Raw genomic sequence first — 15071 nt, 5'->3', positions numbered from 1 at the left:
TATGTGGTGCTGAGAATTAAACCCATGGCCCCACGAATACTAGGTGAGCACTCAACCACTGAGCCACAACACCCCAGCCCTCAAATATTTTGTGGTAATACTGACAAAACAACTTACTCTCAAATGCTAGGCTGGGGTTGTGGCTTAGTTGTAGAGTGCTTACTTAGCATTTGTGAGGCACCGGTTTTGATTCTCAGCACCACACATAAATAAATAAATATCCATCAACACCTAAAAATATATATTTTTTTTTAAAAAATGTTAATGTAGGATTGGGGCTGTAACTCATGGTAATGCGCTTGCCTCTCATATGTGAAGCACTGGGTTTGATCCTTAGCACCACATTAAAAATAAATAAAGATAACTGTGTGTTCATTTACAATTAAAAAATATATATATACTAAAAAAACCCAGTGGGCAAAATTATAAAAGGAAAAAAATGTTAATTGTATTCAGAATTCTTCTGTAATTCTGAGGCGAACTCAAAATAAAATATTAAAAAAGAACTACACTGGGCTGGGGATGTGGCTCAAGCGGTAGCGCTCGCCTGGCATGCGTGCGGCCCAGGTTCGATCCTCAGCACCACATACAAAACAAACATGTTGTGTCCGCCAAGAACTAAAATAAATAAATATTAAAATTCTCTCCCCCCATCTCTTTAAAAAAAAAAAAAAAAAAGAACTACACTGGTAGTTCGACCAAACACTAATCCAAAGGCCAGTGTCAATCCATCAAGAAATCTTTATGGTTCAGCAGTAAAATAAAACACTAATGAATAAGAGGGTAGGGTTGTGGCTCAGTGGTACAGCTCTTGCCTCCCATGCACAAGGCACTGGGATCGATCCTCAGCACCACATAAAAATAAAATAAATTAAATAAGGATATTGTGTCTATCTACAATTAAAAAAATTTTTTTAAAAAGACTAGTGAATACATAAATATACATAAACCACACACACACACACACACACACACACACATATACACATGTATATATTACTTATTTCTCAAGTCACATACACATAGATGCATGTACACACCAATTAACATTTGGGAAAGACTGTATTTGCTTTCTATAGCTGCAGTAAAAAAGTACCACATATTTAATGGCTTAATACAACACAAATTTATTATTTTACAGCTCTGTAGTTTAGAAGTCTAAAATGGGTCTCATTGAGTTCTAACCAAGGTGTTGGTGGGGCTGTCTTCTGATCAGTTTTATAGATTCTAGGTTTGCCCTTTCCAGCTTCTAGAACCTGCTCTAATTCCTTAGCTTATGGACCTCTTCCTCATCTTCAAATCTAGCAACACTAGTTTGAATTCTTACACAGCACCATTCTGACCTCTTCTTCCTCCTCCTTACACATTTAAGGACTCTTGTAATTAAACTGAGTCCAACCAAGACATACCTGATCAATTTCCCTACGTAAAAGTCAGCTGATTAGCAATCCTGATTCTATTGGCAACCCTAATTCCTTTTGCTATATACCTAACATATTCACAGTTTCTTGGGATTAGGAGGTAGATATACTTGTATGCTTGCAGTTAACAGTAAGGGGTATTATTCCACATAGTCCAAAAATGTTGTTTCCTTTATTTTCTTTACTCTGAGTTGTATGTATGTACATATGTTTTATATATGTGTGTGTGTGTGTGTATATATATATATATATGTATGAAAACATGTACACATACACTACACACACACATATTGGGAGAGGGCATTAAAATGCTCTTTTTCTTTTTTGTGTTATGGGGATTGAACCCCTGGGTGTTCTACCACTGAGCTACATCGGTTGTCCCTTTTATTTTGACATAGGGTCCTGCTAAATTACTGGGGCTAGCCACAAACTTGCAATCCTCCCAACTCTGTCTCCCAAATTCCCAGGACTATAGGCCATGACCAGCTTCTTTCTTTCTTTTTAAAATGATCATTTATTTATTTATTTGGTACTAGAAATTGAACCCCAAGGTATTCAACCACTGAGCCATAGCCACATCTGCAGCCCTTTTCAAATCTTATTTTGAGACAGGGACTCACTAAATTGCTTAGGGCCTCCTTGCTAAATTGCTGAAGTTGGCTTTGAACTTTCGATCCTCCTGCCTCAGTGTCCCAGACTGCTGGGATTAAAGTCATTGCACCTAGCTTTAAATGATGGTACTAATGGTGATCATTCTTTTTCACATCCTGGTATGTAGGGAGAAAATGTTGCTAATCCTTTGAACTCTGTGTAAGTAGTAAAAAATCTTTTGAAAAATTTTCTTGATCCCTTAAATGAAGTCTGAAGGAAACTGGATATGGTGTCCCATGCTTTTAATCCCAGCTACTGAGGCTCAGGCAGGAGGATTGCAAATTCTAGGCCAGCCTCAGCAACTTACCAAGAATCTCTCAAAATTAAAAAGGGGGGAGGAGGCAGGATGAGTGGCTCACCAGTACAACAACAACAAAAAAAAAAGAAAGAAAGGGAGGGAAGGAGAAAGGAGGGAGGGAGAAAACAAACAAAATATTGTGTTCCTACAAATACACCATATATCATACACGGGATGTGTATTTTACAGAAACATACAGAACAAATCAATAAGAAAAGGCCAAACAACACCAGTCCTGGGCCACACCTATAATCTCAGCAACCCAGGAGGCTGAAAGAGAAGGATAGCAAGTTCAAGGCCAGTCTCAGCTACAGGCCCTAAGCAATTTAGTGAGAACCCTGTCTTAAAATGAAAAATGAAAAAGGCTGGAGGATATAGCTCAGTGGTAAAGGGCCTCTGGGTAAATCCTCAGCATCAAAAACACAAAAAAATTAAAAACAAAGGAAGAAAAGAGGCAACAATCCAATAACAATTAAAAAAAAAAACCTTGAATAGACACTTTACCAAAGAGGCTAATAGTCAATAAACCTAAAATAGTGCTTGTTTACATTAGTCATTAAAGAAATGCAAATTTTATAGAATAGTACCCTTCATCCACTAGAATGGCTACAGTGAGAAAGACAGTACAGCAAATTCACAAAGCCCTGGGTTCAATCCCCAGCACTATAAAAAGAAAAAGAAAAAAAAAAGACATTCTTCAGTGAATGTTCCAGCGGGAACTCCTAAACACTACTAGAGAAAATGGAAAATGGTTCCACAGTATCTACTAAGCTAAATATTTTTGTCCTATGATCTAGTACTTCCACTCCTAAATATATATCCAGCAAAAATATGTGAAAAAAAAACAACCAGGTATAACTTTATTTATAACAGCACAATTAAAGTAGCCAAAATCTGGAAATAACCCAAGTGTCCATCAAAAACAGGACTGAGCAGTAAATAGTGGTACACGCCTGCAATCCCAGTGGTTAGAGGGGCTGAGGCAGGAAGATGGCAAGTTCCAGGGCAGTCTTAGCAAATTAGTGAGGCTCTCAGCAACTTTGAAACCCCCTGTCCAAAAATTAAAAATAATAGGGATTGGATGTTAGCTCAGTGATAAAGTGTCCTGGTTTCAATCCTCAGTACCAAAAAGGAAAACTAGAGCTCAGAGTAGTCTGTCTGTTTAATACTTGTTACATTGTAGTCCATGATTAAGTGCCCCTATATTCAATTTTGGATATTTATTTTATAAACAGATATATGCAACATACCAAATTTAAGCTTGTTTGATTAAATATGATACAATACTGACCATATTAAGATTCTGGAAAATATTAGATAATTAAAAGAATGATAACAAAAATAAATAAGATTTAAAAATAATAATTAAGGGGCTGGGGATGTGGCTCAAGCGGTAGCACGCTCGCCTGGCATGCGTGCGGCCCGGGTTCCATCCTCAGCACCACATACCAACAAAGATGTTGTGTCCGCCGAGAACTAAAATAAATAAATAAATAAATAAATAAAAATAAAATAAAATAAAACTTTAAAAAATAATAATAATAATAATAATAATAATAATTAAAATAAAATCTTTTAATCATCTCAATAGGCCCCAGGCAGGAAACTTCCCTTACTATTTCCCTACCTGTCCTCCTGCCCTGCCCTAAATTAAAACCCTGCTACCAAAACTCCTCCCATGATCTGGCCCTGTGGCCCAAAGGGCCCACCAAAAATAACTAACTTGGGCTGGGGCTGGGGCTCGGGCTCAGTGGTAGAGCACTTGCCTAGCACATGTGACACAGGTTCAATCAATCCTCAGCACCACATAAAAATAAATAAATAAAATAAAGATATCACGTGCATCTGCAACTAATTAATTAGCTCCTCTCATGGCTCTGCTAATGCCCTATAAAACCCAGACCCTTATGGCAGCCCCCACCATTCTCCTCCTGGAGATGTGCCCCTCTGGTGCTGAATAAAGCACACATCCCTTGTCCATGAGTCTCCCTCCATTTTCTTTTTCTTTTTGTATTCTCTTTCAAGTGCTTTCATATTGTTAAAAAGGCCCTAGCTGGGTGTGGTGGTGGACAACTATAATCTCAGTGACTCTGGAGGCTAAGAGGATCGAAATTTCAAAGCCAGCCTCAGCAACTTAGTCAGGCCCTAAGCAACTTAGCAATACTGTGTCTCAAAAATAAAAAAGGGCTGTGGCTCATTGCTTAAGCACCCCTGGGTTCAATCCCTAGTGCCATTTAAAAAAAAAAAAAAAAGGCCATTAAATATTTCAAAATACTACCTATAATCCAACAATTCACAAACAAGCATATTAACAGTTTAGAATAATACTTCTCAAATGCAAAGACTTATGCATCCAAATACAAAACATTTATCCAAATTCCTGAATGTCTGTCTCCACGACTTTTCAGCAAAGCCTGAAAGTTCTCCAGACATCTAAAAATACCAGCATAATACCAAAAATACCAAAAATACTCGCAACCTTAAATTTAGGTGCAAATAAAGAATTGGAAAATCTCTAAATCTGCTACCAAGGAAGTTGTTAAGAGCATTATGTATGACCTTGATACAAATTTTGTTTCAGTTCAAATTGTTACAAGCGTCACTGAAAGGAGCCAGATGAGGTGGCACCCACCTGTACTCCCATCTATTTGGGAGACTGAAGCAAAGGACCAAAGTCTGAGGCCAGTCTCAGCAACTTAGAGATACCCTGTCTCAATAAATAATAAAAAGGACTGGGAATGCAGTTGTGGTAGAACACCTCTAGTTCAATCCCCAGTACCATTAAAGAATCTATCTCACAGGATTATTGGGAGAATTAGATGACATAATATTAGTAAAAGAACTTAGAACATTAAATTTGGAACAGCATAAACACTTAATAAATACAGGCTGATGGCACAGCTTAACATTGAACAAGCATGAGGATTTGGGTTCAATTTCCAGCACCCAAAAAGAAAAAACGAATAAATAAACAGTAGCCATTGCTATAAAAACAAAAAACCTCACCCATTTCTGTATTATTCTGTTATTGGCACAACATCAGGTCAGGTCACAAGCCCGTGAGTAGGAAAGGCGAGTGTACTCTGAAAGAAGAGCCTAATTACAGGAAGAAGGAAACTTCAGAAGGAAAATTCCAACTCAAAATTCCTACACAGGCAGGAATTCTCTCCAAACCTTGGGACTCTTGCTCCCTTGCTTCCCCAACCCCTACCCTGGCTACATATGAAATTAACCAAGCATCTCAGAGAACAATCTTATTCTTAGTACAAATATTAATCTCAGTATCTATTTTACTTTTGTTATCTGAGTCTTTTGTAAAATGTTCCCAAGCGGACTTTGGGAAATGAAAGGGAATACGCCTCAGGCTATGCTAACTGTGCAGAGATTTCCCCCACCCCCAACTGGGTGAATACAATTGAATAGAGATTTTTTACCCCTTCAATGCCAATTTTAGGATGCTCAAATTGATTTATTAAGGAAAGAGAAGGCTTTCTTTTGGTGCTAGGGATTGAACCCAGGGCCTTATATTTCTTTTTGCTGAATTAAGTTTATTGGCTAAGTTGTCAAATTTTGGTAAATATTTTCTATTTCATTCTCAATGAATTCTCACTATCCACAGGTAGAAAATACTTCTGTGCTATATTAAAATATTGCTAGGGGCTGAGGATATAGGCCAGTGGTCGAATGCTTTCAATCCTCTATATAGTGCCAAAAAAAAAAAAAACTGTTAGAAAGTAAATAAGATTTCAAAATATTTTACCCTAGCCAGGTGAGGTGGCACACACCTTAAAATCCCAGCTACTCCATAGGAAGCAGGAACACAAGTTTGAGGCCAGCATGGGTAACTTAGTGAGACTTCTTTTATTTTTATTTATTTTTTTAATATGTTCTAATTAGTTATATATGACAGTATAGTGATACCTCTTTTCAAAATAAAAAATAAAGGGCTGGGATGTGGCTCAGTGGTACAACACTTGCCTTGCACATGCAAAGCCCTGGGTTTGATGATTCCCATCATCATCATCATCATCATCATCATCATCATCATCATCATATGGTTGGGGATGTGGTTCAGTAATGGAGCCCCCCCCCCCAGTTCAAGCCCCAATACCACAAAAAAAATTAATTTTTTGGAAACTAAAATATTTTAAAATAGCCAGGTATCGTGGTACGTACCTATAATCCCAGCAATTCAGGAGGCTAAGGAGGCAGAAGAACTGCCAATTTAGGGGACAATCTCAGATCTTGCCCTCAAAAAATTTTTTAAAAAAGGACTCAGATACAGCTTAGTAGTAAAGTGCCTGTGGGTTCAATCCCAAGTGCAAAAACTTAATTAATTAAAATGAAAAGAAGGGCTGGGGCTATAGCTCAGTGGTAAAGTGCTTCCCTAGCACACTTGGTTCAATCCTCAGCACCACATAAAAATAAATAAAAGTACTGTGTCCATCTACAACTAAAAAATATTTTAAAAAAAGGAAAAGAAAAAATAATCATAGAAGGGGAAAAACAAATAAATAAGGCTGGAGATGTAGCTCAGAGGTAAGAGCATCCCTGGATTCAATCCCTGGTACTACAAAATAAAAAATAAAAACATCAAATTGGGGTTTTTAAGCTATTAAGGTTTGGAGTGATTTGTAACATAGAAATATTTGCACAGCAACTACTTGGGAGGCTGAGACAGGAGGATAACTAGAGCCTAGGAACTCACTGCCAGTCTGAACAATATAGTAAGATCCACTCAAAAAAAAAAAAGACAAAAATAAATTATTATGATCATCTACTACAAACACAGATCTAGAAAAACAGCACAAAGAATTATCACTAATCTATAATATCACACCCCAACACCTATATTAGAATATCCAGAAAGAAGCAATTTGGAAACTAAATTGGGAATAGGAAGAGGATGCACAGAAACTCTCACAATTTACACAAAGAATTAGTTTCAAATGTCCATCCATCTGATAATCGATCCCATTTATTTCAAGAAAAGTCCTTTGTGAAAAATCTTAAGAATTTATTTTAAATGTTTTTTTTTTTTGAGGGGGGGTACGCAGGATTGAACTCAGGGGTGCTCTTACCACTGAGCGACATCTCCAGCCTTATGTGTTTTTCCTCTTATTATTATTTTTTTGGGACAGGGATTGAACTCAGGGACACTCGACCACTGAGCCACATCCCCAGCCCTATTTTGTATTTTATTTAGAGACACTTGCTTAGTGCCTCACTGTTGCCGAGGCTGGCTTTGAACTCGAAATTCTCCTGTCTCAGCCTCCAGAGCCAGCCCCTGGATCACAAGCATGTGCCACTGTGCCTGGCTATTTGTTTTTAAATACCTGTGTTTCTCAAATAAATAATAAAAGTTACTACGTCTACAATGACATCATTAAGGCAAGTGATGCAGAAGATCACATCAATTCCATAGAAGTTAAAAAAAAGAGATGCCTCCCAAGCATTCCTGGTGTTATTATCCACAAACTTGGCTGATCTCATTTGGTTTTTTAGTCTGAGCATCCAACTAGAATATCATCTATGGTAAAAGATTGCTCCCAGCAATCCCCTCCTCCATGCTTATGCATGCCACTCTTCACATTAATAGAGATTATTTCCCCCAATCGCTCTCACTTTGGGTTAGCCTCGACTGGATCTGACAAATAGTGACATTCCTTGGATTTTCAAATCCCAGGATTTAAGATGACTCACAGATGCTACATTCTATATCCTGCAACGCTCCTTCTTAGAACACAACCACCATGATTTAAGGAAACCCAAGGAGCAAAAGGAGAGATTCATATAGCACACAGAAGGCCTTTAGCCCTAGCTGCAGTGATCAGTCATGTGAATGTGGCCATTTTGTAAGTTCCAAACATGAAGGCACCAGCCAACACCATGTGAAGTATAAAAACCACCAAATTTGCCAGGCATGGTGGCACATGTCTATAATTCCAGCAACTCGTGAGCTGAAGCAGAAGAATCATGAATTTGAGGCCAGTCTAGGCAATTTAGCAGGACCATCTCAAAATAAAAAATAAAAAGGGCTAGGGATGTTACTCAGTGGTAGAGCTATTGAACTAGTGGTAGAGCCATTCACACTCCACTACCTACAAAAAAAATAAATAAATTTTGATTTTTTTTAAGCTACTAAATTTGAGGGTGGTTTGTTACACAGCAATACATTTATCTTTTATATCATTTTACTTGTCAACTCCATAAAAAACTTTATGAGAATTGGGAAATTAGCTCAGTGGTAAAGTGCTTACCTAGCATGCCCTAGGCCCTAGGTTTAATCCCAGCATCACAAATTATTTTTGTATGTCCTAAAATTATTTCATTTCCATTTCAAGTGTTTCTCTGTTTGATTCTGGGACTGATTGGACAAGAATATATTTATCCGTTAAAAAATAAACGAAAAGCCATGCATATGCCTATAATCCCAGTGAGTCGAGAAAATATGGAGGAGGATGGCAAGTTTGAGACCATCCTCAGCAACTAGTGAGGCCCTAAGCAACTCAGCAAGACCGGGTCTCAAAATTAAAAAAAATAAATAAAAGGTTTGGAATGTGACTCTGTAGTTAATCACTCCTAACCATTTGGGTTCAATCCCCAGTACTAATAAATAAATAAACAAACATCAATTTCTTCCTCAGCTTTTTTTTTTTTTTTTTAGAAAGAGTGGGAGAGAGAGAGAGAGAGGGAGAGGGAGAGGGGGGGGGAGAGAGAGAGAGAGAGAGAGAGAGAGAGAGAGAGAGAGAGAATTTTTTAGTATTTATTTTTTATCTCGGCGGACACAACATCTTTGTTTGTATGTAGTGCTGAGGATCGAACCCGGGCCGCACGCCTGTCGGGTGAGCGCGCTACCGCTTGAGCCACATCCCCAGCCCCTCTTCCTCAGCTTTTTAAAAATAAATGGGGAATGGAACCCATATATATAAAACTGGGTTTATATTTCATGGATCATTTTCATTTTCCTACCCAGGTCCTCTTCCAGTTCCTCATTATCCTTTCTGAGGTTTAAGAATGGCTGACCAGGGAAATTACTTTTAGGAAAGGTTCTTGAGGGCCTGATGAAGCAGGATGAGAGAGGTTAGCACATAAGTTATTTCATGTAAACTACTCTTTAAAAAAAAACAAAACATTTTTTTAGTTGTCAATGGACTTTTATTTATTTATTTTTTATGCAGTGCTGAGAATTAAACCCAGTACCTCACACATGCCAGGCAAGAGTTCTACCACTGAGCTACAAGTCCAGCCCTAAATTACTCCTTTCAAATCATTTATTTTTTTCTTAGAAGTTAATCTAAACAAGAAGAAGTAGTAATAGCTGTTTACCTATAATGCCAGCAACTCAGGAGGCAGAAGAAGGAGGATGACAAGTTTGATGCTAGTCTCAGGAATTTAGCAAGACCCTCAGCCAGGTAGCCTGACCCTGTTCCAAAATAAAAAATAAAAAGGGCTGGTGGGGTAGCTCATTGGTAAAGTGCCTCTTGGGTCCAATCACCCAACTGATATAAACAATCTGCTTATACCACTCTTCACAAGTACTCATTGGCTAGTTTTAGGTCATGTATAATTACGGTCATACATAATAATGTATGGTCAACTCCAAATTAGCAATCTCATTAATAAGATTTCATAGTAAAAGTCCTAATCAAAGCACCACATTAATGTGGAGATGCACATTTTCATGAGATATCCATTTCATGTGAGCATTCTAAACAATTTATTTATTTATTTATTTATTTATACCAGAGATTGAACCCAGGGGCACTCAACCACTGAGCCACATCCCCAGCCTTTTTTAATATTTTATTTAGAGACAGGGTCTCGCTTAGTTGCTTAGAGCCTCACTAAATTGCTGAGGCTGGCTTTGAACTTGCAATCCTCCTGCTGAGGCTTCAGCTTCCTGAGTTGCTGGGATTCTAGGCAGGGTGCCACCGCACCTGGCTATATTTTTTTAAAGTATGGAAATCAAGGCATCTGTACCAAAGTTGTTATTAGCTAACTCACAATTGAAGGAAAGGATAAACAAAGCCAGAACAAAGGCAATACTATGAAAAAAGATCAATTTGATTAAAATGATAACCCTTCTATGTATACTTTACACTGGCTACTTAGAGAAAAGCTCAAATATAAATATCGTCCTACCTCAAAATCAACTCTGAAAAAATAAGCATGTTATATCAGGGAAAATGGCACCAAAGGAAAGTTGTAACTTACTCAGATTCATAATAAGTCTTGTTACTGAGCTGAAAGAGAATACCAAATCTCTAACTCCATTCTCTGTTTTTCTTACTAAAGTGTCATTCTTGGTGACCCTCTTCCAGTTGACTTTTTTTTCCAAGCAAAAGCCACTACAGCAGGCAAGATCAAAAATGAAAATAACTAAAATTATAGAAAAAGTTGGCTTCTCCCTATAGAAATTGACTCAATATTTAATAATGTATGGTGTGCCAAAAGTTGCAAACTACACCACCATCTCCAGGTCCGCTTTAACTCAGTCAGGAGGCCATTATCAAAGCATAACTCAATGGTACAAAGCAGAGATCAAGTAGCTGAGAATGTTCCTAGACTGAGGTCTAATGCGGAATGAGGGGGATGATCTCATAAAAGTTTCTTTATGATCTGTAAGTCACATTATTCTGTAACTCTGACTTAAGTGTCAGGATTAGGATTAAGATTCAATCCTCTAAACAGGAAAACAAAATAAGAAGCTGCTACTTTTCTAACTTAAATCTAGAAGTTTGCTATAGCTATCAGGCAACTTTCACTTATTTCTAAAATACAAAATAATTTCAAGGTCTCTTATTATTTTAAATTTCAACATTTGGCAGAAATTCAAAAAAATATCTTCAGGCTCAATAATACATTTAAACTTTCATTAAGTGTTTTCAAAGGTACAGATATAAACAAAGTTTATATTTTACCAATTTCTACAAAAATATCCTTGTAAATGGGTAAGTTTAAAGCCTAAATTCAATTGGGTTGGTATCCATGTTTACTTTATTATGGTACTTTAGGTGAGGACACGATTTTGTATTATTTAATTACTTAAAGGAATAAGATTTAAAGTGGCAGGTCACAATTACTTCTGAAAAAGCAGGACTTGACTGCAAATATAAGAGTCCCTAAAGCCACCTGGTAAGCTAAAAGTGTGCATTCCACCATTATTTAGTTATAACACAGAGTCTGGCTTTAAACCTGGGATATACAAAAAGCATCAGATTAAAAGCATCAAATATCAGAATACATATACAAGTTTGCCATATATAAGCACAGCAAAAGAAAAGCATGATACAAAGTTAAAGAGGTTGGAAGGGGTTTAAACACCCACAAAATGTAATCTATACTCACACTGTTTGAATGTAAAACTGATGGATAACCACCAACTGATATCTCACACTTCCCACTACCTACATCCCCCATTTGCATCTCCTGAATTTCTCCATAAATATCATTACTTCTGTTGGGTCTTTGCAACTCTAACCTCCAATTCCTTGCATTTTCCCAAAAGTGATATACTGCACCGGGTCTCCAAAATTTTACTACCGCACAAGTTTTTTGTTTTGGTTTGGCTTTTACCCTATTAGATATTAGTTTTGTCCAATCCCCTGTACCCATGTTTCCCTGACCAGTTAGCCTCTTTTCATCACCTCTAACTTACTACAATAATTTAGCCTCCTCCTTTCAAACTAGTGTATGTGTCCCTTTTCCTGATCTTTGTAATTCTGGCTCACAATCAACATACCATACCTCCCCCAAGTACTGTCATCATAGCCCTAGGTCCCCAGTCCTTATCTTCCCTAAGTAAGGCCCCTTCCTTTCCAGAGTTTGTCAACATTAGTTTGGACGAGCTGGAATTTCATCCTCGAGGCAAAGGCTATCTAACCTTGTTCTACAAACTTACAAGCCTCCCTCTGACCCTGACTTTCCTTCCTCCTCCTTTAAACCCATAGGCATCCAGCCTGCCGGTCCCCCCCACCTCCCACCCCAATATCTGTCTTCCCACTCTCCCATGCTTCGCTTCCATTCCCCACTCCCGAATGCACCTCCTTTCCTCCGCCTTACCCGTAACCCTGACACGGGGATGGCCCTGGCAGTGGCCCCACGGCGCCTCTCCACCAGGCTTCCTCAGCTCTTCGATAACTGTCCCCACGCCCCTTTACCTCCAGGGCCCCGCGCGCCGCCTGGAGCCCTCTCCTCCAATAAACTCCTGCTGTCACTTGGCCTCTCTTCCACAAGATGGCGGAGCAGCTGCCCCCACCTATGGGTCCCCTCCGTCACCCCCAGCCTCCTCCCTGGAGCTCGGGTCCCGTCCCTCCGGCCGCCCTGCCGCCAGCCTTGGCCAAGGGTCCCTCTGCTCGCTCCCGCTGTGGACTAGCGGCCCAGGCCCAAGCTCAGAAACGTCTCTAACGCCACCGCCTCCGTCGTTCCCCAGCCTGCACCGTCTCCTCACCATAAACTTGAGCGCTTTCTCCTGCAGCACCGCCTCGGCCGGGTCCATAATCGCCAGGGCCACTGGGTCTTCTCTCCACCGGGGCCGCCCCTTTGGTGCCAGGCCGCAGCCAACGCAGCGCAGGGATCCCGCCTCCTCTTCCTTCCCCCCGCCCTCTCCTACCTCACGGGCTCAAGCGGGGGTGACGAGAAGGACCAGAGGCTCCGCACGCGCGTGACCCGCTGGCTCACGGGACTTGTAGTTCTGGAGCGTCCCTCGGAGAAAGGCGAGGCCACGCCAAGAACCGCAACTCCCGCGGATCACTGCGGCAGGGTTGCGGTAGCCGGCAAGCCAAACCTAGACGACTCGCAGTTTGGGCGAGGAAATCCGCTGGTGGGAATTGTAGTTTATAGATGAGGGGAGGGCGGGGCATGCGTGTCTCCGTGGTTACCGGGAGACGCTGGTGGCGGCTTGTGGGGGATTTGATATCAAGATGGCGACCAATCCCTCACCTGTAACCCAGATACTAGGAGAAACGGAAGACTCGGAGTTCCTCAGCCGCCCTAACGGTGGTTTTAGAAACATATACGCTCCCACATTTCAAATACCTGGCACCTGCGGGAGGATTGAGACCTATAGTTTCAGATCCAATGGGCACGTGGCAGCAGCTCACAGATTATTGCAGAATTTCAAGATCCTCCTAAGCTATTCTCTCATACCTTTCTCACACCTTTCCTCCCCCATAGTAAGTCAGGAGCAGATAAAACTCAGCTCAGGAAATTCTCGGTGTTTAGCGCTTAGAAAGTAAAGCCTGTTATTCCTAAGCCTGAGAGGTAAGTCCTGCACTGACTGAAGTGAGAAGTCCTTCAGTGGTGAAATACAATAACCACCCAGCAAATAAAGCATATAAGTATTTTCTTTGGCCATAAAAAGAGACCATACAGTTTATTTTGGAAATTTGGTATACCTTAGGATAAAAACAAAAACCTTAGGATTTGGCTAAAGGAAACTTATGATGAGCTGGTACAAAATATCTGAATTTATAAAATAACTGAATTAGTAAAATGCCTTTTACAGCAAAACCTCAGCTGTAAACTATTTTACACATTTGTTCTTTCAATAAATAGTGAGTACACACCATGTGCAGACATTATCTCAATAAATGGGAATTCATTTGTAGACAAGACAGACCTTGTGGTGCTTACATTTCTAGTATGTTGACACTTTCCTAGTCATCCCTGTGTCCACAGAACTCAACATAATACTTAGCACATTGTAGACTTTCAGTTAATAAAAACTTTGCTCTTGAATTTTTTTAAAAAAAAAGGTCTACACAAGTGCAAACTGTAGAAGTCTTAGAACTTGTTGGTTAGAAAACTTCCTGGAAATTTTCATAGAGCTAAGGCAGTAATGTGATATGGTTATCAAAGGAATTATAGGAACCAGATGCAGCTTGAAGAGAAATAGCATCTTGGGCAAAGAAGCATGGGATCTTACTGTGGTCTGCACCACTAGGACCCCAATTGAAGAACTTTGTTCAGGTGGGCACCATGTTCTATTAAGATCATGAGCAGGAGCATGGCCAAGGACAGGAAGGCCAACCCCAAGGTAGAAAACACTGACAGATTCTTACTCTGAAAAAAATGGCACTGCCAGGCATGGTGATACATGCCTTTAATCCCAGCTGCTCAGGAGGCTGAGACAGAGAGTTTACTCCTGAAACTCACTTGTTTATCTTGGTTATCCATAAAGAAGTATGAAAATATTGCCTGATATGACTGGCCATCACAGAAGGATTCACAAGTTCAAAGCCAGTCTCAGCAACTTAGTGAAGCCCTAAGCAATTCAGTGATACCATGTCTCTAAACGAAATACAAAAAAAGCAGGGAGGGGGTGGAGCGCAGGTGCATGTGGCTCAGTGGTTAAGTGCCTCGATCCTGTTACCGAAAGAAAAGAAAGAAAAAAACAAAAAACTGGCTATCAGTGACAGTCCTCTCTGTCCAGTCATATAGAAGTGAATACTAGTAAAACAAACACAAGAGTTTTTGTTTAGAAGTCCAGTCAGCTAGACAGTTTATATACATATGGTTTGAAACTGAGCTGGCAGGGGCTGGTCACAAAATGACTGAATCCTCTTAGTTAAAAATTGGCCACTATTGTCAAGCAAATCAAGAAAACTGAATTGAAAATTGCCTTGATTTTCTAAGCCCCCTCAAACAACATGCTTTAGGAAAGTTCAGTGGACTAGGATTTAAGAGACATGGTTCTG

The 15071-nt window shown here is 39.6% G+C and overlaps 1 protein-coding gene across 4 annotated transcripts in view; it reads right to left on the bottom strand.

Moving 5' to 3' along the window:
* The window catches only part of Btrc (beta-transducin repeat containing E3 ubiquitin protein ligase), a 183766-nt gene extending 170807 nt beyond the window's left edge, over nucleotides 1–12959 (bottom strand). For 2 of the 4 annotated variants that reach the window (XM_077798928.1, XM_077798931.1), the window contains exon 1: nucleotides 12824–12959. In XM_077798928.1, the coding sequence (XP_077655054.1) occupies nucleotides 12824–12871 (48 nt within the window). In that variant the 5' untranslated portion in view covers nucleotides 12872–12959. Of the gene's footprint in view, nucleotides 1–12435; nucleotides 12460–12823 lie in introns of those variants that run through there. The other 2 variants (XM_077798929.1, XM_077798930.1) reach the window with 2 other exon arrangements.
* Nucleotides 12960–15071: the final 2112 nt, after the last annotated feature.

The sequence above is a fragment of the Urocitellus parryii genome, chromosome 5 (assembly GCF_045843805.1).
Source record: "Urocitellus parryii isolate mUroPar1 chromosome 5, mUroPar1.hap1, whole genome shotgun sequence".
Classification (NCBI taxonomy): Eukaryota; Metazoa; Chordata; class Mammalia; order Rodentia; family Sciuridae; genus Urocitellus; species Urocitellus parryii.
The sequence above is the reverse complement of the archived record's forward strand: the minus strand, read 5'-3'. Positions and strand labels throughout refer to the sequence as shown.